This window comes from Salarias fasciatus, chromosome 6 (genome assembly GCF_902148845.1).
Source record: "Salarias fasciatus chromosome 6, fSalaFa1.1, whole genome shotgun sequence".
In the NCBI taxonomy this organism is placed as follows: Eukaryota; Metazoa; Chordata; class Actinopteri; order Blenniiformes; family Blenniidae; genus Salarias; species Salarias fasciatus.
The window spans coordinates 9,206,474-9,228,115 of record NC_043750.1 but is presented as its reverse complement, the minus strand read 5'-3'; the positions used below and the strand labels follow the sequence as shown (position 1 = coordinate 9,228,115).

At 47.0% G+C, this 21,642-nt stretch overlaps 1 protein-coding gene across 1 annotated transcript; it reads left to right on the top strand.

Moving 5' to 3' along the window:
* Positions 1 to 4,992: 4,992 nt before the first annotated feature.
* On the top strand, positions 4,993 to 21,458 carry LOC115389497 (WAS/WASL-interacting protein family member 2-like). Its single transcript, XM_030092896.1, has 9 exons — positions 4,993 to 5,000; positions 5,102 to 5,226; positions 5,399 to 5,527; positions 5,851 to 5,970; positions 6,122 to 6,220; positions 8,911 to 9,552; positions 18,732 to 18,980; positions 19,131 to 19,232; positions 19,510 to 21,458. Exons 1-9 carry the CDS (start codon positions 4,993 to 4,995, stop codon positions 19,551 to 19,553), a joined length of 1,518 nt encoding a protein of 505 aa, XP_029948756.1. The 3' UTR covers positions 19,554 to 21,458.
* Positions 21,459 to 21,642: the final 184 nt, after the last annotated feature.

Here is a 21,642-nt window from a genome sequence, read left to right as displayed (position 1 = left end):
TTTTTTTTTTCTTCTGCTGCCAGGAAGCTTGCGATCGAAGAATTTCACTGCGTGGCATTAAGCCTGTGTGTTTTTTACTGTGTGTGACAGTAAAACTCTTGAATCTTGACAAAAACACGGCTCGTTATATAAATCAGATAAACTATGAAAATTTAGTTCATTTTGTATTCGTGTTAGAACATTTAATAGCGACATAAAGAGAGAGAGCCCCGCCCTCATCGGAGGCCCAGTCAGACCGGGCCTCCAGATGTGGGCGGGGCAGCGCAGTGTCCTGCTGTGTCCGCTGCCTCGTCCCTTCTCAGTATTTTAATGGTAAAAGAGAAAATTAAAAGATAATATAATATAATATATGCAGTGAATCGCAGTGGTGGTATTACGTTTTGCTTTGTTTTTTGGGATATTTGTCTTCACTGTTGCAGCGTCTTGTAAATTGTAGACGGTCCTTTAACCCCGCAGCACTGCGGCTGCTCAGTATTGTTTCTGCCGCTTGATAGACAGATACTTTTAATAAAAATGAGCTCGTAGCATCTGGTCCAGCTCACAGCGACGGGATGGAGGCGCCCTGTGTTACTGACGTTTAGTTAAAGAATTACTGAGACCGAAAGTCCGCATCTGTCAACATGCTGCTACTTTACTGGACTGTTCAGTGAATGAATGATGTTCCTGATTCGTGGCCACGATTAAATTGTTCTTTTTACCATGTCCTGTCCGGGGCTCCGTTGTCAGAGTTCCACAGTGTACTGACTGGACAACTTACTGTTAGTTGGGTCCAGTCCCGTTTGTCCCCCTCATAATTTCTTTCGTGTGTCACATTGTGTTAATTCATATTCCGTTAACTGAAATAAATAAAATTTAAAAACACAAAATAATTTTAAGTGACGTTTCGACTTCTGTCATGTGACGGTGCACTGCTGCAAGTGCGGACCAGGCGTCAAGGGGGGGCAGACTGCCTCACCCCTCAGTCAAAATATAGTATTTCATTAAAAACATTAAGTTTTCAGTCTATTATGTCCTTAAAAAACAACAGCGAACTCGGCTGGCTGGGTCAGATCAATATGAAGTGTTGTGCTATTCAAAAGTCAAAAAAAGAGGAGACTGCAGCTCTGCTGAAGGTGAGAGCTGCTGATTTTATCATTTGTTATTTTTACTATTTGTGCTTTTTAGCAATGTGATTAATGATCATACGTTGGTGGACATGGTAGAACAGACCTCTGATCTGTGGATGTTGTTTTTGTGTTGCTCCGTTACTTTTTTGCCACCTATGCGTCCCCCCCCCCCCCCCCCCCCCCCCCCCCCCCCCCCCCCCACACACACACACACACACACACACACACACACTGGGCTGGAGCCCGGGCTGCAGCTCACGCGACTACCTCTGTGACCGATCTCGTTTGGGTCTCGCGAGTTTTCGATGCCCTACGTAGGTCCTACGTATCAGTGACGCCGGGCCACATCTGGGCGGGCGGCTCAAAAGTCTTAAAGGTCTGTCTCTGGCTTTCTCATGTCGTGCCGGTGGGGGCGGGGATTCAGCTATCCACTTGTGATTGGCTGGCGCAATTACGCGGTAAACTGAAAATTCTCAGACCACCAATCAGATCGGAGAACAGTGTTGTGGCGCGACACGCACTTCAGCGGGAGCCTGAGTCTCAAATTGGAGCAATCTGAAGAGTCTAGAGTTCTTCTTTTCACTTTGTTTTATGACTTCAGCTGGACAATGCTCAGGCTGTTTATTCTTACTGTTGCCCTGTTGACTTCAGGTGAGTTGACACAACTGTTCTGATCACTGTTCAAATCTTTTGCGGTGCGGCTTTTCTCCGGTTTTCGTCCTTCTCATGCCGTTCGTCGCTTTAAAACGGAGATTTAATGAACCCCGCGGGCGGTGGGACTCAGGTGTGGATGAACGGTCACGCTGTGTGGATGGTAGACTTGACTTGTACTTCTCGAGACCGGTCTTTTTTGTGGTCTGGGTCTCGGGTCTGTCGGTCTCCCGTGTCCCGGTCTGAGGTCTCGGAGGGATTTGCAAGCTGCGGCTGGTGTTAAATTTCTCAGGTGTCCTTCATCGTTCTTCACTTTCAGAGCGGTTCTGTCGCAGCTCTTTCAGCAGGACGGTCTTTAGGCCAACCTGCCAACATTTAACCGGAAAACGTTCTCCCCGGCGGCTCCTCTCACCAGTCTGCTGATCTGCAGTAACGTTACGGCAGCCTGGACCGCAGTGAGGCGTTCAGACTATTGGAAATTCCCAATGTTTACAGAAATGAAGAAATGACAGGGAACAAAGTGAAGTATATATGAACCTTATGAAATATGAAACATATTCGGACACTGTTGTTTTTCCTTTTATTGGCAACAAATAACTTAAAATGTATGTAACTGTCCACATCTGTCACACTCATAACACTGATTCAAGTCCCTCTTAGAGTTGACACATTAACGCTTTGCTTTCCTAATTAAAGCATTTTATGTCCAACAAAACCTAAATATGTTTCACAAATGTGACCTAGTAGTAATTCATTGGGGCCCCTGGACTCCCTTCAACTCAAAATGAATGTGTTTGACCAGGGGTTTTTAGTGGTGGGCGTGATGATGGTAGTGCCGCAATGCATCATGGGAGTTTGGGATGAGATATTGAAGATTTAAACATTGTTTTTGTGGTTTATTTCGACGTTCTGATGTGTAATCGTGTTATTGGTAGTTGTGTCTTTGTGTGTTCTTGTTGTTCAGTCAATGTAAACAGTTTAGTTACTTTTCATGTCAAACCTGGAATGAGACGTGTTGTGCATTTAATCTGGTCCTGGGCAGCATCAAGTCACCCTGGGTGGTAACATGGGACTTCTCCTGTCCTAGGATGTCTGACATGCATTCCTCACTGGGATGCTTGCAGAGTAATTTCGTAGTAGTAGTAACTCTATGATACAACTACTAACAACACTGACTTCACGCTTCAATCATGTTTATATATGTCCAATATTGGGCCTGTTACTGTTAAAAAGTAATTAGTTATATTTATCAGTTATATTTATCAGTTACTTTTTCAAAAAAGTAACTGAGTAACTCAGTTACAATATTTTAAAAGTACCTAATTACTTGGCAAAGTAACTATTGCATTACTTTGGAAAAAGGTGCTTAAATTTGTGAAAGAATTTGGAACTTCAGTAACATGTTGAGTTATTGATAATAAAACTGAATCTATGATTTATGAAATAAATGAACCCTTGACAGAATAAGTTACAAACAGGAAACACTCCAGTAATCTGAATTATTCAAACGTTGCTGTGAGATAATACGAGACAAGACACCAGTCACATTTAATTTCTAACTGTAGAAAGAGTTTCTCCATCTACTGACGTAGATCTATGTCATGGTGGTGAATCTCGTATTTAAACTGAGCAGCTGATGCTCTTTAACTCATGCAGGATGGAAAAAAACTGTTTTTTTGGTCTTGGTCTTGACCTGAACCGGTCCTGGTCTAGTCTTGGTCTTGAGACTCTCTGGTCTCGGTACTGTCTTGGTCTCGGTTTAGGCGGTCCTGACTACAAGTCTAGTTAGAATTAAAGCTACAGGTTGTTAGAGTTTGAACCTGGTCCAACCAGAACACAGCCAGAGCTCTGAAAGCTGCTGTAGGAGTGAAGCTGGTGGTGGAGCTCAGAGCTCAACCAGATCTGAAGAGTTCATATGTTCTCTTCCACAGGTCAACAGGTCACTGGACCAGACCAGGATGTCGGGGAGGAGGAGGGTCACAAGGTCACGTATCAATGTCACACAAGAACCAAGAGGAACCTGGAGAGTGACACCCTGGACTCTAGAGGTAATCTGAGCAGATTCTGGTCCTTGGATCGGATCAAATCTTTGTTCAAAAGAGAAAGAGGGATTCAGGAATCAGATCAGATCACGTAATCCAGTCCGAGTTCTGATCTGGATCAAACCTTCAGTTTGGGTTCTTCAGAACATCCCAGCAGCATCTGAATAAGTTTGATCGTAAAAAAAGGACCATCCTGATCCCAGCAGGGGGGTCTCAAGGTGGATTTCAGGAAGAAAATGAAGTAAAACTTTAAAATTGGTCCAAAAACGTCCATTAGTGTCATTTCGTGTTTCTGCTCCTATTTGTATTTTGGTCTTGATTTGTTGTTCTGTTCCAGTGAGGCAGGAGACGAAGTAGAGGCAGGCTGAGACTGAAGCCTTTCAGCCCAGTAAAGTAAAATCAAATCAAATAAAAATGATCTTGTCCTCATGAAATAAACCCCAAACAGGCCGGAAAGCCTTTAAGGAAGGCGAACAGACAGATGTGCTTCTGTTCAGGACTGGAGCTCTGCAGGGATCCAGCTGTTGCTGATGGAGAGGAAAGGGATCTGGTTCCTCCTGGTTCTGGATCTCTTCCCTGTTCCTGAAGAACAGCCTGGATCCTCTGGTAGAGCCGGCAGTCCCAGGAGCTCAGAAGAGGCTGAAGTGTCTTGAGCGGGAATAATGACGCCTCTGAACGACTCCTCAAAGGAGGAAGTGAAGGAGAGGCGTGTGTTTGTCATTCAGCAGACATTAGTTACTAGTTGAGGCTCGGTAGCTGATCACCGAAGTGATCAATAGAAGTGATGTTCTGATCCCTCAGTGTTTGTCTGGAAGTGAGCCCATGTTGGTTCTTCTACCTGTTGCTCTCCACTTTGGGATGTGTTCCATTTAGAACTCAGCCAATCTGGATTTGGTCATCTTGAACACTGTGTATCTGGATCAGGATGATTTAATCCAGCACTGCTTTGAACAACCGGCGTAAAAGATGAATTACCTGAACCTGGACAGCAGAACAGAGGATTTCCAAATCCGGATCATTTTGATCCAGATTACGTCTTTTGAGCAACTGGCAGATTGAGATTGAACCAAACTGTTGAGACAGTTCATGTGTCCTCTTTCCAGGTCCACAGGCCACTGAACGGGTCCAGAACTCCAGCGAAGTTCAAAATATTACCATCCGATGGGACACAAGAACCGGGAGGAACCTAGAGAATGAGGCTGTGAACATCAGGAGATGTAATTCAATCTCCACAAAGTGTGAAGATGTCGCCACTTGGGACAACAATCATTTGGATACGGAGGGAATCAGTGTGTGTATCAGCCTGGATGGCCTGAGGTCTGGTGTGGTGAAACTAATCATCACCTCAGCTTCTGCATCTGACTTCGGACTGTACAGAATCTACATTTTGCTACAAAACGAGTTGGTGCATTGGGTTGATTTCAACGGTAAGCGATCCATCCTGTTCTGACCTTTGACCTTGAAGCAGCAGCAGCTCCTTGCACTCTGTGTCAAACTTTCTAAACTTAACAAAATACATCAGAAGAAATCCATTTTCTTCACGACGTTCAGAAAACTGACTGATTTGCCTCATACACACCTTCTTCTTTGTCTGAACAGTGACTGAATATGGACTGACAGATTTGACCGAGAACATTCCCAGCTCCATCAGTCCTCTGAGCGGCACCGTCAGTCCTCTGAGCGGCACCGTCCGTCCTCTGAACGGCACCGTCCGTCCTCCTGCTCCTGGTAAATCTCTCCTCTGTGTTTTCGAGCGTCAGGCAGCTGGACCTATCACAGCAGAGGAAGTGGAGGGTAGAGAGCAGTGGCTGATCAGAGTTGAGCTGGACTCAGAGTCTCGGCTGGAAGCGGTTCTTTCTGCAGGAGCAGCTCTGATGCTCATTTGAGGCTCATTTCTTGTCCGTCCGTCTGGTGAATGAAACTCTTCAGTGAAGAGGCAGCGGCCTGAAGAAAACTCCACCTTCACTTCAAACAGTCCGGCTGTGGCTCCTGGACACTGGCCTGTAGCGTCTGCTGAACGATAAACTCTCCGCCTGTCTTCACTCTTGCAGATGGAACACAACCGGGGATGATCTTCACCATTGTCGGTTCTTGTGTCGGTGTCTTCATCCTCCTCCTCCTCATCATCATCATCATCATCGTAGTTAAATACTCGTATAAAGAAAAGATCAGTAAGTTCTAACAGAAGCTTCCAAGATTGAAAATGAGTGAAACTGAGTTTGTTTCTCTCATTACTGTGGTCAGAATTCAGACTCCATCCACAGCAGGACTGAGCTGCAGACAGAAACCTCCTCAGGGTGATCAGTGTTGTGCTTCTCACAGCAGGGAGTCTGAAGAAGAGGAACCAGCCAGAGGACGACGTGGAAATGGGTCCTGAGAGGGAACGTCTGAGTCGTCCAGGAGACGAGCCGTCCTCCTCTGGTGCTGAAGCCCAGCAGCTCCTGGATCAGAGTCCACAGGTGAAGGACAGCAGCAGCTGAACAGCTCAGGGTTGTTCAAAAGGGAAAGGAGGATTCAGAAATGAGATTAGATCATGTAACCAAATCCAATCGGAGGATTTCAAGTTGGATTTCAGGAGGAAAATGAAGCAAAACTTTAAAAATGGTCAACAAACTCAACTTGTAGCTGTTAGTGTTCATGCTTTTATTTGTATTTTGCTCCTGATTTGTTCAACTGTTCCAGTGATGCAGTAGATAAAGTAGACACAGGCTGCCGTGAAGCCTTTCAGTAGAGTAAAAACAAAATAAAAAAATAAAATAAACAGTTTGAGGAAGGGTAAAAGACAGACGTGGCTGTGGACATGACTGCAGCAGAGAAGTGTGACGCTCTGCGGGGGTTCCAGGTGTTGTTGGGGATGGAGAGCAGTGTTTCACCAGCATCGAGCCTGTCTTCCCTTCTTGGAGTCTTCTTTCATAGATTTCAGGCCTCTGAACCTTCTTAAAGCGATACTTCAACATTCTGGCAAATTGGCCCATTCAGCGCAATTCCTTAGTCATTTTGAACAGCGTACTTACTTTTTTTGTGGAGGCGAGCTGTTGTTTATTTTGAGGTGGGTCTGAGGAGAGCTTCACGGCGGACACAATGGAAGTGGACGGTATTTTTGTTCCCCCTCGTCAAACTCATCAAATACACAATCCAACAACCCCAGAACACTTTGGTGGACACGTTATAATCCACACATTCACTACGCTGTGGAATATCAATGCAAAATTACCAGATTGAGTGCTAAGACGGAACTACTTACTAAATAGGGCGTCTGGGCGTAGTGATCTCAAAAGTGAGTGATTAGTGCCGGTACTTCCGTCAGCAAAACCTGGAGAAGAAGACAGTGGCCGTCTTCTTCTCATCACATTGCAAGAAATGGAAGAACAAAAAAACCCTCCTTTAATTAATTCAAAAATCAGTTTGACCTTTACTTTCTGTCTCTGAATAGAATGTCAGGCGTTGTTCCCAAAACAGTATGCTGTGATATGTCCCGTTTTCTTTTGGTTTGATAGCAGACCCAGACCACTGTGTATTTAGTTGATGTTAACTTGTGTTGATTTGTTTGTGCCATGTTTGATTGTTTGACCCCCCCTTGTAACTTTTATCATTTTGCTTGTGTTATTTTCTTGATTGCCTGACTGTTTGCCCCCGCGAGAGTTTGTATGTGTTTGTTTTCCTTTTTAATTAAAAAAACGATTATTTGTCTGAATACCAGCCGTTTATGATTTTGTTCGATTTTTAACGATGGTTAACTTTCTGCCGAGTGACGCTTTGTATTTACATGAAAAGCAGGTTATAAATAAAGAGTGATTTTATCTTTCATGGAGGTGTGATTTAAATAGATTTCAGACTCCTAACTGCACTGGTTGATTGATTTAGATTCTGAAATTTATTTGAACATTTCATTGTTCTGTAATTATAGAAGTCTCCTCTCCAGCTGTCACAGACGACCTGTCCTCGTTGCTGCAGAGGTCAGGGGTCAAGGGGTCGTGCTGAATAGTTCGGTGCTGGCTCTCTGTCGGTGGACGATTTGGAGAGACACGCCTTCATGTGTGAACATGTCCCCATCAACTGGTCCTGTGACAAAATCTGGACTAATCAACAGACCTGGACTCAATAAACAATCCCAGGATCCAACTTTGTGCTCAGAGGTTTGTGGACTGGAATCCAGCAGGTGGCGGTGTTGCACTGAGCAGAACTTTACAGTATTTGTTTAGATTTATTTTGAATGAATGAATACATTTATTCGAGGTACAGGAAAAGCAACACAAAATATATTTTACAATAACTAACACAAAATTCCCCACACTGGGCATTGTAATTGTAATCAATGGTGCTAATTGTTTATATTTAACTTTAATTTAAGCATGGTGTTATATGGACCTGCTGCCAGAGGGGGGCAGTCCTCAGGCAACAGGACCACCTTATGGAAGTGTCTGTACTGTGCATTAAAAAGACAAATTTTGTATTTGTGAACAGCACAGTTCAGCATTTTGTTTAGAGTGAACCTAATCCTAATGTTTATTGGCACGTTGGGGGTTTGAGTGACTCGCCATGTTTCTCCTGCTCTCTCTCTCGCTGTCTCTCTCTCTGTCTCTCTCTCTGTCTCTCTCTCTCGCTGTCACGTAATGACGTCATGTTCATAAACTTCATCAAAAGTCTCCAAAATCAAACTACTGTGAAAGTAAAACTGAATATTCAACCACATATAAGAGCTGCTGGATGAAGAATCATTTTTAGGCCTTGAATAAATTATATTTTATATTTAATCCTTCTATATAAGTACATTGCAATTTTTTTCAATGACGGTATTGAAACTGATACTGTTGCTTTTGAAAGACACTGCAGGTATATCTTATTACCGCCCAGCCCTAGTCAGTAAAGGTCAGTGGGGATCAGTGTTGGTCAGTGGGGATCGATATGGATCTGTGGGGATCAGTATAGATCTGTGGGGATCCGTGGGGACCTCGGTGTTGAATCTTGGAGGTTTCAGCTCATTTCTCTCTTGTGAAGCGGTCCGGCTCGCCGGATTGGCAGATCCTGTTTTGATCTTGAATGTTGAGTCTGGTTCTGGTTCCGGTTCCGGTTCTGCCCCCCCTAACACCGGCTCTCTGTCCTCCACCCAGATGGATCAGCGGGCGGCTCGGTGGGCCGGTCGGCCCTGCGGCCCCCCGGGTCCCGGTCGGCGGCCCCCCGCCCCCCGGTGGGCCGCTCCCCGTCCCCCACCCCAGCCAGCAAGCCCTCGCCGCCCGAGCACCAGCGCTCCCACCGGCCCTCGCTGCCCGACATCTCCCGCCCCCCTCCCTCCGGCGGCGGCGGCTCCTCCGGCGGCGGCGGCATGAAGCACAGCACCTCGGCGCCGCCGCCCCCTCCGCCCTTCAACCGGGGCGGGCGGAGCAACGCCCCCCCGGCCCCCCCCTCTCAGGGCAGGGAGAAGCCCTTCCTGCCCATGCCGGGCCGGAACCCCGCCCCCCCCCCCGCCGCCGCCAAGCCGCCGCCGCCGTCTTCCAGCAGGCCCCCGACCGGAGGCTCCGCCGCCCCCCCTCCGCCGCCGCCGCCGCCGCCCTACAGGCCGCACTCGGTGGGGGGGGTCTCCAACGGGCCGTCCCACGTGGACGGAGCGCCGGAGCTGCCGCAGCGCCACAACTCCCTGCACAAGAAGCAGAACTCCGCCGGCCCGGGGCGCAGCCACGCCCCCCCGCCCCCCTCCGCCCAGCAGGGCAGCCGGCCGCCGCCGCCCGCCAGGGAGCCGCCCGGACGCCGAGCAGGTACACACACGCACACAAACACACACACAAACACACACACACACACACACACACACACACACACACACACACACACACACACACACACACACAACCACCTCGGATTTAAACATCCATCGATTCCAGCAGCTGCTGGACGAATCATTCATGACGCTTCAGAAGTGTGTTTGGAGACAGTCTCCACACCTGAGCTCACAGCAGAGGTCAGAGGTCACCCACAAAGGATCAAATAAATAAGGATTAACAAAACTAACTGTAAATAACCATAATTTCATTTCAATGTTCGATTCACATGATTCCTGTCTTTTATTTTGTTGAGCTGTATGACCAATGTTTGTTTGCTGTCAGCGGAGATGAACTTCCGGTTTTGATATATGTTGCTTTTATTTTGATAGCACTGTTTCCTTAAAAGACGTTTTTCGGTGAGGTTGCTTGACAACGGTTGAATGAATGGAGCGGAGTTTGAAAAGGAACGGAGAAATCAGTTTTGTATTTTGTTATTTCATTGTATTTTTGTAATTAGCAGCCCCCTAGTGAGGCACAAGCTCTTACGGTGAAGATGAAGATTTATTGCCATTAAATCCGGAGTTTTCATCAGTTAAAAGTGTCATCCTTCAACCGGGGGGCGTGCTACAGTAAGAGCTTACCTCCGAGAAGAGTGACAGCTTGTCAACCCAGATGTGCTACAAGGAGCTGCTTGCGATCTCAAGGAACGGAACGGAACGCCGCGGAGCAGCGACCTGCAGCAAGGATCTACAGATACGGGACAAGCTATTACTCTCACAATGGAAAACATGGAGGATCAGATAAGTCAGAGAGATCAACTGGAGGAAATGGACGGGGCAGTTAATGAAACGTTAACGAGGCGATCACAACGGCGCAGTGTGCCCACAGAGAAAATGTTTTTATACCGAAAGGAAGAGCAGGATAAAAGGGAGAGAAAACTGTTAACTATTTATGAACACTGGAAAGGCCAGGTCCGAGTATACAGAGAAGACTTGAAAAGTGATCTGTCAGATTCACAATTAGCAGAAATGGCCGATGATATAGAAAAGACTGTAAATGACATGATGAAATTATACAATGAACTGAGAGAGCTTAATGCACCATCTCATGTCATACGGCGCAAAATGGACTCTTGTGAATCGATGACAAAGGACATTATGAAAATCATTTCTGAGCGTTTGGCAGCAGTTGATGAGTATGATGAAAAGAGGGAAAGACATCGCCTCCATCAACTCTTAGCTTATGAACATGCGAAATCCATATTTGGTACTGCATCACAGTCAAGTTATCACTCTGAAGCAAGTATTGCTGTCAAAAGAATTGATGCAGCTGCAGAATTAGCTGCTAAGGAAGCTCAGTATAAAATAACACAAGAGGAAATCAAACAAAGAGAAAAGATAAGAGATATGGAAGAAAAACACAGGAAGGAATTAGATGCACAGAAATCTGAACTTGAGCGTTTACAAGCAGAAAAGGAAAGGCAAGCTGCACGTGCAAAATTAGAGATTTATGACAAGGAATTGAAAGTTGATATGGACAGTCAGTTTATGTTACATGTGGCTTCTCCTGTCAACCAGAACTTTGCACAAGTTCCGCTACCATCTGCAGGTTCATGTCACCTGCCCATGCAGCAATACGCATCCATTCCTGTTGATAATCCTGTTGAACAACTTCTTCCTCATGTTATCGCTCCATTACCTCCAACAGACATTTCCCAGCTGGCTAAAGCTATCCAAGACAGCATAGCTGCAAGCAGAATCCCGGTGCCGATGCCCATGGTGTTCAGCGGAGATCCAATCAGCTACATTGAATGGAAGTCATCATTTGTTTCACTTGTGGACTCCAAAGGTATATCTGCTGCTGACAAGCTGCACTTGTTAAAAAGGTATGTCACTGGTCCAGCACTTAAATGTCTTGAGGGCACATTTTACCGGAGTGATGAAGACGCATACAGAGATGCATGGAAAAAACTTGACCAACACTATGGTCAGCCCTTTGTCATTCAAAAGGCATTCAGAGACAAACTCTCAAAGTGGCCTAAAATCCATCCAAAAGATGCAGAAGGTTTACGGACATTTTCTGACTTTCTCACAGCTTGTCTGCAAGCAACACCTCATGTAAAGGGCTTGGAGATACTAAGTGACTGTGAGGAGAACCAAAAGTTATTACAAAAGGTCCCAGAATGGCTTGCAACACGTTGGAATCGTCAGGTCACAGTTGCTCTCATGGAAAGTGGAAATTTTCCTTCTTTTAAGGATTTTACAGAGTTCATAGCACTTGAGGCGGAAATTGCCTGTAACCCTGTGACCTCTTTATATGCACTCCATTCGTGTAGTTCACCTCTGGAAAAGGGACACTCAAAAGAGATTAAACCAAATAGATCCGCTTCTCAAGTCTTTACAACACAAACTTCTGTGCAAGCTGATAAATAAATTCAAACAACCCAAAGTTTAAGGTAGCTTGCATGTTCTGCAAAGATGAAAAGCACCCATTACCAAAATGTCCAAGCTTCACAGAAAAGTCACTGGATGAAAAACATTCATTTATTAAGGACAATAAACTGTGTTACGGCTGCTTAAAGGTGGGCCACAATGCCAAAGACTGTCGTCATCGACACACATGTGACACTTGCAAAGGACGACATCCCACCTGTTTGCACAATGAAAATTACAAGAGAAATGAAAGACCTCAGAGCTCTGTAAATGTTTCTTCAGCCACAGAAATTAATACTACAGCAGCCACAGCTCTGAACGTCACAAAGGTGGGTCAGTCAGGTAGTACCTCCATGATTGTCCCTGTGTGGGTTTCCACTGCCCAGAGTTCATCTAAAGAGCAGTTAGTGTACGCTTTATTAGACACCCAAAGTGACAGCACATTTGTCAGTGAAGAGGTACTGAACCAGTTACAAGCAGACTCCCATCCAGTTAAGTTAAAGCTAACCACAATGCTGGGAGTTCATGCGATGGTTAAAAGTCAGAGAGTCTCAGGGTTACGTGTGAGAGGTTACAACTCAGATGTTCACATTGACCTTCCACCCTCTTATACAAAGGACTTTATCCCTTTTAACTATAACAACATACCCACAAATGAAACTGCAAAGCAATGGCCCCATCTGTCAGAGATTGTTGACAAAATACCACCATTAATGAACTGTGATGTGGGATTACTCATTGGATTTAACTGTCCCAGAACTCTAGCTCCAAAACAGGTTCTTCTCGGAAATGACAATGAGCCATTTGCAATATTGACAGATCTCGGGTGGAGCATTGTTGGTGGCTCCACCTCAGAGCATAAAGAAACTGAAACAAGTATGTGCCATAGAGTTACAGTAAAAGAATTACCTGCAGTGACACCTATAGATGTGATCAATGTTCTTGAGTCAGATTTTAAGGACACAAAAGCAAGTGACAAAACAGTCTCACAAGAGGATCTTATTTTTTTGGACAAACTCAAGGATGGAATAAGGAAAAATGAACGAGGACACTGTGAGATGCCTCTCCCATTCAAACAAAGGCCAAAATTACCAGACAACAAAAGGCTTGCAGAAATCAGACTCGAACACTTAAAGCGAAGGTTTAACAAAGATAAGAATTACAAAAGAGACTATGTGGCATACATGAATGACACAATTGAAAGAGGAGATGTTGAAGAAATACAAAATGAGGCAACAATAGGTGAACAATGGTACATTCCCCACCATGGGATTTATCACCCAAAAAAGCCAACAAAACTGCGTGTCGTATTTGATTGTTCAGCCAAATACAATGGAACAAGCCTCAATGATCATCTTCTCCAAGGACCAGACTTAATAAACAATCTGACTGGTATTCTCCTAAGGTTCAGGCAGCGTCCTATTGCTATGATGTGCGATATAGAAAAGATGTTCCATCAGTTTCATGTTGATGAAAGGGACAGGGACTATTTGCGCTTACTCTGGTGGAAAAACGATGATACAAACACACAACCTCAAACCTACAGAATGAAAGTCCACCTTTTCGGTGCAGCATCGTCTCCAGGCTGCGCAAATTATGGACTGAAATATTTGGCCAAAGAACACAGCAAGTCGCACCCAACAGGTTCAAAGTTCATGGAAAAGGATTTTTATGTTGATGATGGAGTTACAAGCACAAACACAGTGGAGGAAGCAATCCAGTTGGCACAGGAGGCCAGAGAAATATGCAGTAAAGGTAACCTCCGTCTCCACAAGTTCATTTCTAATGATCCCACTGTTTTGCAAAGCATCCCTTCATCAGAATGTGCTGTAAGAACAAACACAAAGAATCTAACCTTCAAAGATCTGCCACAAGAAAGAGCTCTAGGCATCCAATGGAATATTGAAATGGACTGTTTGAGATTTGACAACACACTAAAAGTCCAGCCAGCCACACGCAGAGGCATCCTATCCACTGTTGCATCAATCTATGATCCACTCAGATTCTTAGCACCGTATATACTGAATGGAAAGAGAATCTTACAAGAAATGTGCCAACATGGTATTGGTTGGGACGAACCTCTGCCAGACACACTAAAACCTAGGTGGGAGAACTGGCTAACTGACTTTGTAAATGTAGAAAAGCTAAATATACCTCGCTGTTACTTACCTGTTAGTTTTGGTGAGCCGAAGGAAATAGAACTGCATCATTTTTCAGATGCGAGCTCAAGTGGTTATGGACAATGTAGTTATCTGAGAGCCAAAAATGCTAAAGATGAAATTCACTGCTCTCTGGTAATAGCAAAAGCTCGAGTTTCTCCAACTAAGCTAACCACAATCCCCAGACTTGAACTAACAGCAGCCGCAGTTTCTGTCTCAGTCAGTAATATGTTAAGGGCAGAACTCTGTCATGATGTGAAAGAATATTTTTGGACTGACTCAAAGGTGGTATTGGGCTATATAAACAATGAGTCACGCCGTTTTCACACCTTTGTAGCTAACAGGGTCCAAAGAATCAGACAAAGTACAAACCCAACACAGTGGTTTTATGTGCCATCAGAAGTGAACCCAGCTGACAGTGCATCAAGGGGCACAACAGTCAATGAATTAATTAAGTCTAGCTGGTTCACTGGCCCCTCCTTTTTGTGGAAAAATGAACTACCCACACCACAAACTGTTGAGCTGGAGCTGGCTGTTGGAGATCCAGAAGTCAGAAAAGTACAGACAATGTTTACTAAAGTCACAGACACTGCAAGTCTTGCAGAACGTCTGAGTAAGTTCTCGTCATGGTCCAAAGCAGTCAAAGCTGTAGCACATCTTATAAGAAGAGCTAAACAAATCAAATCAAATGCACCAGCTACAGTGAGTGAAAAGGAAAAAGCTGAATATGTGATCATTCATGATGTGCAGAGTCAAACATCTGAACAAGAAATAAAACTGTTGAGTAAGGGAAAACAGCTTCCACATCGCCACAAACTGTTTAAACTGGATGTTTTTGTCGACACAGATGGTCTCCTCAAGGTGGGAGGGAGACTTCAACATTCACCAACAAGTGACTCTTTCAAGCACCCCATTGTGATCCCAAGGGATCATTATGCAGCCAAACTAATAATATCCCACTGTCATGACAAAGTAAAACACCAAGGAAAAGGATTCACCATAAATGAAATCAGATCAAATGGATACTGGATTCCTGGAATGAGTAAAACTGTTGCTTCTTTTATCCGTCAGTGTGTGACCTGTCGCAGACTCCGCAAAGCTCCAGAAGGTCAGAGAATGAGTGACTTACCTCCTAAACGTTTAGAGCCCTCTCCTCCCTTCACATACTGCGGCATGGACTGTTTTGGTCCATTTATGACAACAGAAGGAAGGAAACAACACAAACGTTATGGACTCTTGTTCACCTGCTTTTGTTCTCGTGCTGTACACATAGAATTTTTGGAGGACTTGTCAACAGATGCATTTATTAACGCTTTGAGATGTTTTATTTCGATCAGAGGTGCAGTCCGACAAATCCAATGTGACCAGGGAACAAACTTTGTTGGTGCTCAAAATGAATTTAGAGCAGCCTTAAATGAACTAGACACTCAGAGACTAAATACCTTTTTGTGTGAAAGACAATGTGACTTTGTAATGAATGCACCCCACTCCAGTCATGCAGGAGGAGTGTGGGAACGTCAGATAAGAACTGTCAGAAGTGTTCTGAATACTACTCTGTCACTTGCTCATGGGAGACTCAATGATGCTTCATTACGGACTTTATTCTATGAAGCTATGGTTATAGTCAACAATCGACCCCTGACGGTTGAAACCTTGAATAACCCTGACAGCTTAGAACCACTAACTCCCAATCATCTGCTCCACATGAAGTCCAATGCATCATTACCACCACCTGGCACCTTTCCAAAGGAGGACTTGTATGGCAAAAGAAGATGGCGCCGCGTGCAATTCCTTGCAGAACAGTTCTGGAGCCGCTGGAGACGAGAATATGTTCTCAACATCATTTCCAGGCAAAAGTGGCACTCACCAAAGAGGAATCTGAAAGTGGGTGATGTTGTGTTGGACATGGATGAACAAGTGCCCAGAGGAGAATGGAGACTTGCACGAGTTTTAGAGACTGTCTGTGGAAAAGATGGACTTGTGCGTAAAGTGAAGCTCGCACTTGGAGACAGTAAACTAAATCACAAAGGTCAACGCTCTACTAAGTTATCAGTTGTAGAGCGTCCTGTGCAAAAACTGGTATTGTTGTTAGAAAGTTGTTAAGGTACTAGTTTGTTGTGTTACATGTTATATGAAATATCTTATATGCTTTAAGAAAATTATTTGTTGTTGCTGTGATGTAAATCAACACACATAATTTTGGTGGGAGTGTAAATAACCATAATTTCATTTCAATGTTCGATTCACATGATTCCTGTCTTTTATTTTGTTGAGCTGTATGACCAATGTTTGTTTGCTGTCAGCGGAGATGAACTTCCGGTTTTGATATATGATGCTTTTATTTTGATAGCACTGTTTCCTTAAAAGACGTTTTTCGGTGAGGTTGCTTGACAACGGTTGAATGAATAGAGCGGAGTTTGAAAAGGAACGGAGAAATCAGTTTTGTATTTTGTTATTTCATTGTATTTTTGTAATTAGCAGCCCCCTAGTGAGGCACAAGCTCTTACGGTGAAGATGAAGAGTTATTGCCATTAAATCCGGAGTTTTCATCAGTTAAAAGTGTCATCCTTCAACCGGGGGGCGTGCTACACTAACACAGCAATACGCCCTCCCCATGAACAGAGTCCAGCCGGATCTCTGGTTCCTGAAGATTTCAGAGGAAAAGCTTTGTTTTTCGTAGACAGAGCGCTCACTCTGTTAGAGTTCTGGAAGTTTGACTGAAAGTTTGACTTTCCTGAAGGGAGAGTCGAGGCTCTTTGTAGAAATGAGAGAAACTTCGAATGTCAACATTTTCAGTGTGTTTATCACAGAAAGCCGAACTGCTGTGAATGAAGGATTCCCTCGCTGTGATTCTGTTCACTTCATTATTTAAACGTTGAACCATTCCTGGTGGAAACTTCCAGGACTGTGGAGCACAGATTGAGGAAAAACGACCAAAACCCTGAAGTGAGCAGGCGGAGGCTGCAGACCTGTGAAGCTGATGCTCGTCCCGACAGCAGAGCAGCGTTTCATGAAGTCACAGAGTTGTTCATCCTTCCTTGAACTGGTTTTCCTTTCTTGGGAAAACTACCCGGTGATCTTGACGAGCTCTCCGGGGTTCAGGTGAAGAGCTGGAAGCTGTACAGCTTTGTGAAAACCGCAGGAAGCTGTTGAGATGGAGCAGTGATGAAGATCACCCCCCCCCCCCTCTGGCTGGAGGAATGTTCTGAGAGCAGAGCAGGTTTCCACTTGTTATCAGCCTGGAAGCGGCGGGATGTGCTGAGCCGTTTCCTCCACGCTCACAGCCCTGGAGGCGGGGGGGGGCGGGGCTTCCTCCTGTCTCCTGCCCTCCAGACGAGCCTCTGGGTTTCTCTCTGCAGCTCCGGCGTTCAGATTCATGGTCATCTGACAGAACAGGAAAGCACCGGTTCAGCTGGGGCGCCGCGCTGCGATTGGCTCCCGGGTCTCCTGGTTCCTCTGCATTCCTGACACCTGGCGGAATATTCCAGCCTTCCCTCTGGCTTCCCCTCATTCCTGCCGCTCACGCTTCACTCCTCGCCAGGAGGATCAGGGCAAGTGGAGAAGACGGGAGTCCGGTCCGACTGTGAATCTGTCATGAGTCGAGAGCGAGTGGAAGAGTCTGGCTCTGATTGTACGTCAGGCGAACTCAGACATGAACCAGGAGATCAGGGGTGTCCAGCCTGTTTTGGGCCAAGATCCACTTTTCAAGTAGTCAGACCTTCTTCTGGTAGAAAACAGAACAAACAACGTGATGAAGTCATTACACACTTTAGAAGAACGAACGGTTTTGTTCTTCATCACTGCAGGAAAGTCAAACGATTTCAAAATTGTTGGACGTGTTGATGAAGTGATTGTGTGTTTATGACGAGGTTTTTATGATACACGTACGGTTTAACGTGCGTTTTCAACCGACACGGCGGCTTGAGCTGCTTTCTATCGAGTAAAACAGGTTTCATATTGTTTACGGGGGTTAACGACAGATCTGGCAACCTCCTCCGGCGGACTGCAGAGGCACCGCAGGCGGCGATGCAGTGATTCCGTTTCGCAGCCGGACCGCATTCAGTGTGTATCAGGCGTGGTTGTCATGCTTGGAGCGTGTGTGTGTGCCACACACGCACGCACACTCGCTCGCACGCGCGCACACACTTGTTGCTTTCTTCTTTCTTTTCTTTAACCGCACAAACTTTTTCTTTCCCCTGCCCCTCGCGGTCCACCTGGGGACACTCCTGGGCACCCCTGAAGTAGCGCCTTCACGGTGTGTCAGCATGGCCGCCATCTTGGATGAGGACCTGCGAGTGCTGATCAGTCACTTTGGGTTTGAGCTGCAGAAGATGCTTGTTTTGTGACCTGAAAATTTAAAAAAGCGGGAAAAGCTGGACTCTGTCTGCTTGGAGCAGCTCAGGGTGAAAGGTCGCGGTCTGGATTCTGAGCACAGGTCAAATCACAGCAGCTCCGTCAGACCACGGCCTGACCTCCGACCTGTTGGAGTCCGCCGCCGGCTGTTTCTCCTCGCTTCACTCGGTGAAGATGTGGAGCTGATCGTGTGTCCGTGTGTGTGTTTGTGTGTGTGTGTCCCTTGCAGCTCCTCAGGCGCCTTCTCTGGGCTCTCGCAACGGGGGCCGCGACGCCCCCCCTCCCCCGCCCCCGTACCGCGGCCACAGCTCCGCCGGGTCCGAGCCCCTGAGCCGGGCGGGCAAGCCGCCCCCCCCTCTGTCCTCCGCCTCCCTCTCCTCCTCCTCCTCCTCCCGAACCCCGGCCGGACCTCCTCCTCCGCCCCCGCCCATCCGCAACGGCCACACCTCCAGCTCCTCCTCCAGGTCCGTCATCATGGGTGAGTCCTCCATGCCCCCCCGTCCTGCCCCCCCATACCCTCGGCAGGGTTTCCAGACCTGCTCCCCGTCAGTCCTGAGCTCAGGATGGTCTCTGACCCGGCCGGCTCGGCTCTTCTTGTTGAAGCTGTTCTTGTTTTTTCTTCCTCCAGATGATTTTGAATCGAAGTTTAACTTCCACCCGGTGGAGGATCTCCCCCCCCCAGAGGAGTACCGGCCGTTCAGCAAGGTCTACCCCAGCAGGAACAACAAGGGTACGAGAGCCGCCGCGCCACACTCAGCTGGGGGGTCAGGGGTCAGGGGGGGTCGGGGAGGGCTGCGGGTTAGGTAGGGGTCAGGGTTAATCCAGTTTTCATCCTCGGCGCTGCCGCCCTCCCCTTCAGCCTGACGCGTCGCTGTTTCTTCTCCTCAGTATTTTGCAGACAGGATGTTGACGTTCATGTCTCCATGTTGACTTCCTGCTGGTTGGACTAACCCCCCCTGTCCCCCCCCCCCCCCCCCCCCCCCCCCCGTCCCCCCCCCCCTCCACAGCCACGGTGAGAGGAGCTCCTCCGGCGCCGCCCGTCGGCAGGTGAGCGGCTCTCGGCTCAGGACATGAACTCTGTGGCTGGACTGGACAGGCGGCGAAGAAGCACTCGAATCACAACACACTCTCTCACACACACTTTCTCACACACACACACACACACACACACACACACACACACACACACACACACTCTCTCTAACACTAAACCAGCAGCCAGAAGCACCGTGGTGAACTTTCCCGCACTGCTCGGCGGTCACCTTCCGTCTTCCGCACGACAGACGAAGGACAAACCCGCTGAGAGGCGAGAGGAAGACTCCCGACAGAGCGCACTACTTATCAGGACCAAGCCCCGCCCCCGCCACGCCCACCACGCCTCTGCATTCCAGCTTCTGTTTTCAGGACCGTCTTTTCTTTTGCTTCTTTTTGATACTCGTGGTGTCATCATTCCTTTGTGAGGGGAACCTGGAAGCCCCGCCCCCCCGTAGCGGGCGCCGTCGCCCACCTGGGGCTCGCCGGCGGCCGTTCCCTTCGTGAGCTTGGTTTTTGTCTTCAGCAGCCATTCCAGCAGTGCCAGGCGAGGATGCAGCTCCAGCCATCACGTCTCTGTCTGTGTGCCAAACGGGGGCGGAGTCACATGACGCCTCACTCTCCTCCACCTTCACTCCTCTCAGAGGACGGGAGGTGTGTCCTGCTCCCTGGCCCCGCCCCCAGCCACGCCCCTCTGTGGTACGGAGGTGTTGTTTCCGTCAGCTGATATTGAGCTAAACCGAGACACTGTGCAGAATGTTGGGGTGTGTATGTGTGCGTGCGTGCGTGCGTGCGTGCGTGCGTGCGTGTGTGTGTGTGTGTGTGTGTGTGTGAAGAGGACCCGCTATGCTCCGTTCGGTCTCACATGTGGAACCGGTCCGGTTCCTCCAGGACTCCCTCACTCCAGCATCCGGGCGTCTTAAAGGGGCGGAGTCACAAACCCTCCGAGCTGCTGCAGCGGAATCGAACACGGCGCCCCGAACCTGAGCATAGCGGGTCCTCCTCAGCTCGTCCGCACGCCGTCCTGCTTGTGGCGGACTGCTTCACACAGCCAGCGCCGGGCCGGGCCGGGCCGCAGAGCCAGAGCTTTTAAAACGTGGTTTTCCTCTTAAAGCTCAGTAATTGTCGGATTTCTCTCCTCTACGTTTCGCTGTTCGGGGCGTTTATAGAAACACAAGAAGCCAGTGTGACCAGAGAGTGGAGGGAGTTGAGTTTCTATGCAAGAAGCAGTTTGTCGGGTAGCCGGTCGCAGCGAACCAAAAGGAGAAGAGAAGGACCACATAAGTGCCAGAGAAGTGTGGAGGAGGAGAGACGGAGGCTCTTTACTTTAATCTTTTTGATAAAACGTTAAGCTTCTCTTTAAAACACTAATGTTATCATGTTCTGCTTTAAGGCCATGCAGGGAAAATAAGAAAATAAATCAATAAAAATAAAAGTAGGAGTGAAGAAGCTGATTGAGGGGTTGTGGATTCTCGGTGCTGCAGCGCCCCCTGCTGGCCTCTGCCTTACTGAAATCGGTACCTGTGCATCGATGCTTGTGTTTATCAGGGGACGGTGACGACAGCCAAGTTTAAAGGAGTCTATTTGAAAATGCAATAAATATTGTATATTTACACTACGGAACACGGTAATCATAGCTATTGATCTATTTTTATGTTGTATAAAGCTTGTAATATAGGAGAGAGACATGATTCAGAGTTCTAATGATGGTCCAGATGGGGGGAGCGGAACGCGTGTCGGACAGGATCCACCAAATCCTGAGTGTGTGTGTGGTTTAGGTCCAGGGAAAGCAACACTCACACACACACACACACACACACACACACGGAGTCGGACCGACACCTGCTCGTATGAACATCACTCCTCACGCTCTCACCCCTCTGAACAAACCCTGTGGTCACTTCCTGTTAATCTGCCCTGTTTTTTTTTTATCATTTGACATAATTTCAAATAAATATATTCCTGTTTGGGGGGAAAAGGGTCCGGCGGCTCGTCTCTGCTTCTTCTTCCGCTGCACTGAGAACGTGATGGAATGAACACTCGGCCTCAGTTTGACCTGCTGGAACCTCAGACTGGAACAGCGCCAGGCAGTGATTTAAAGGGGAATA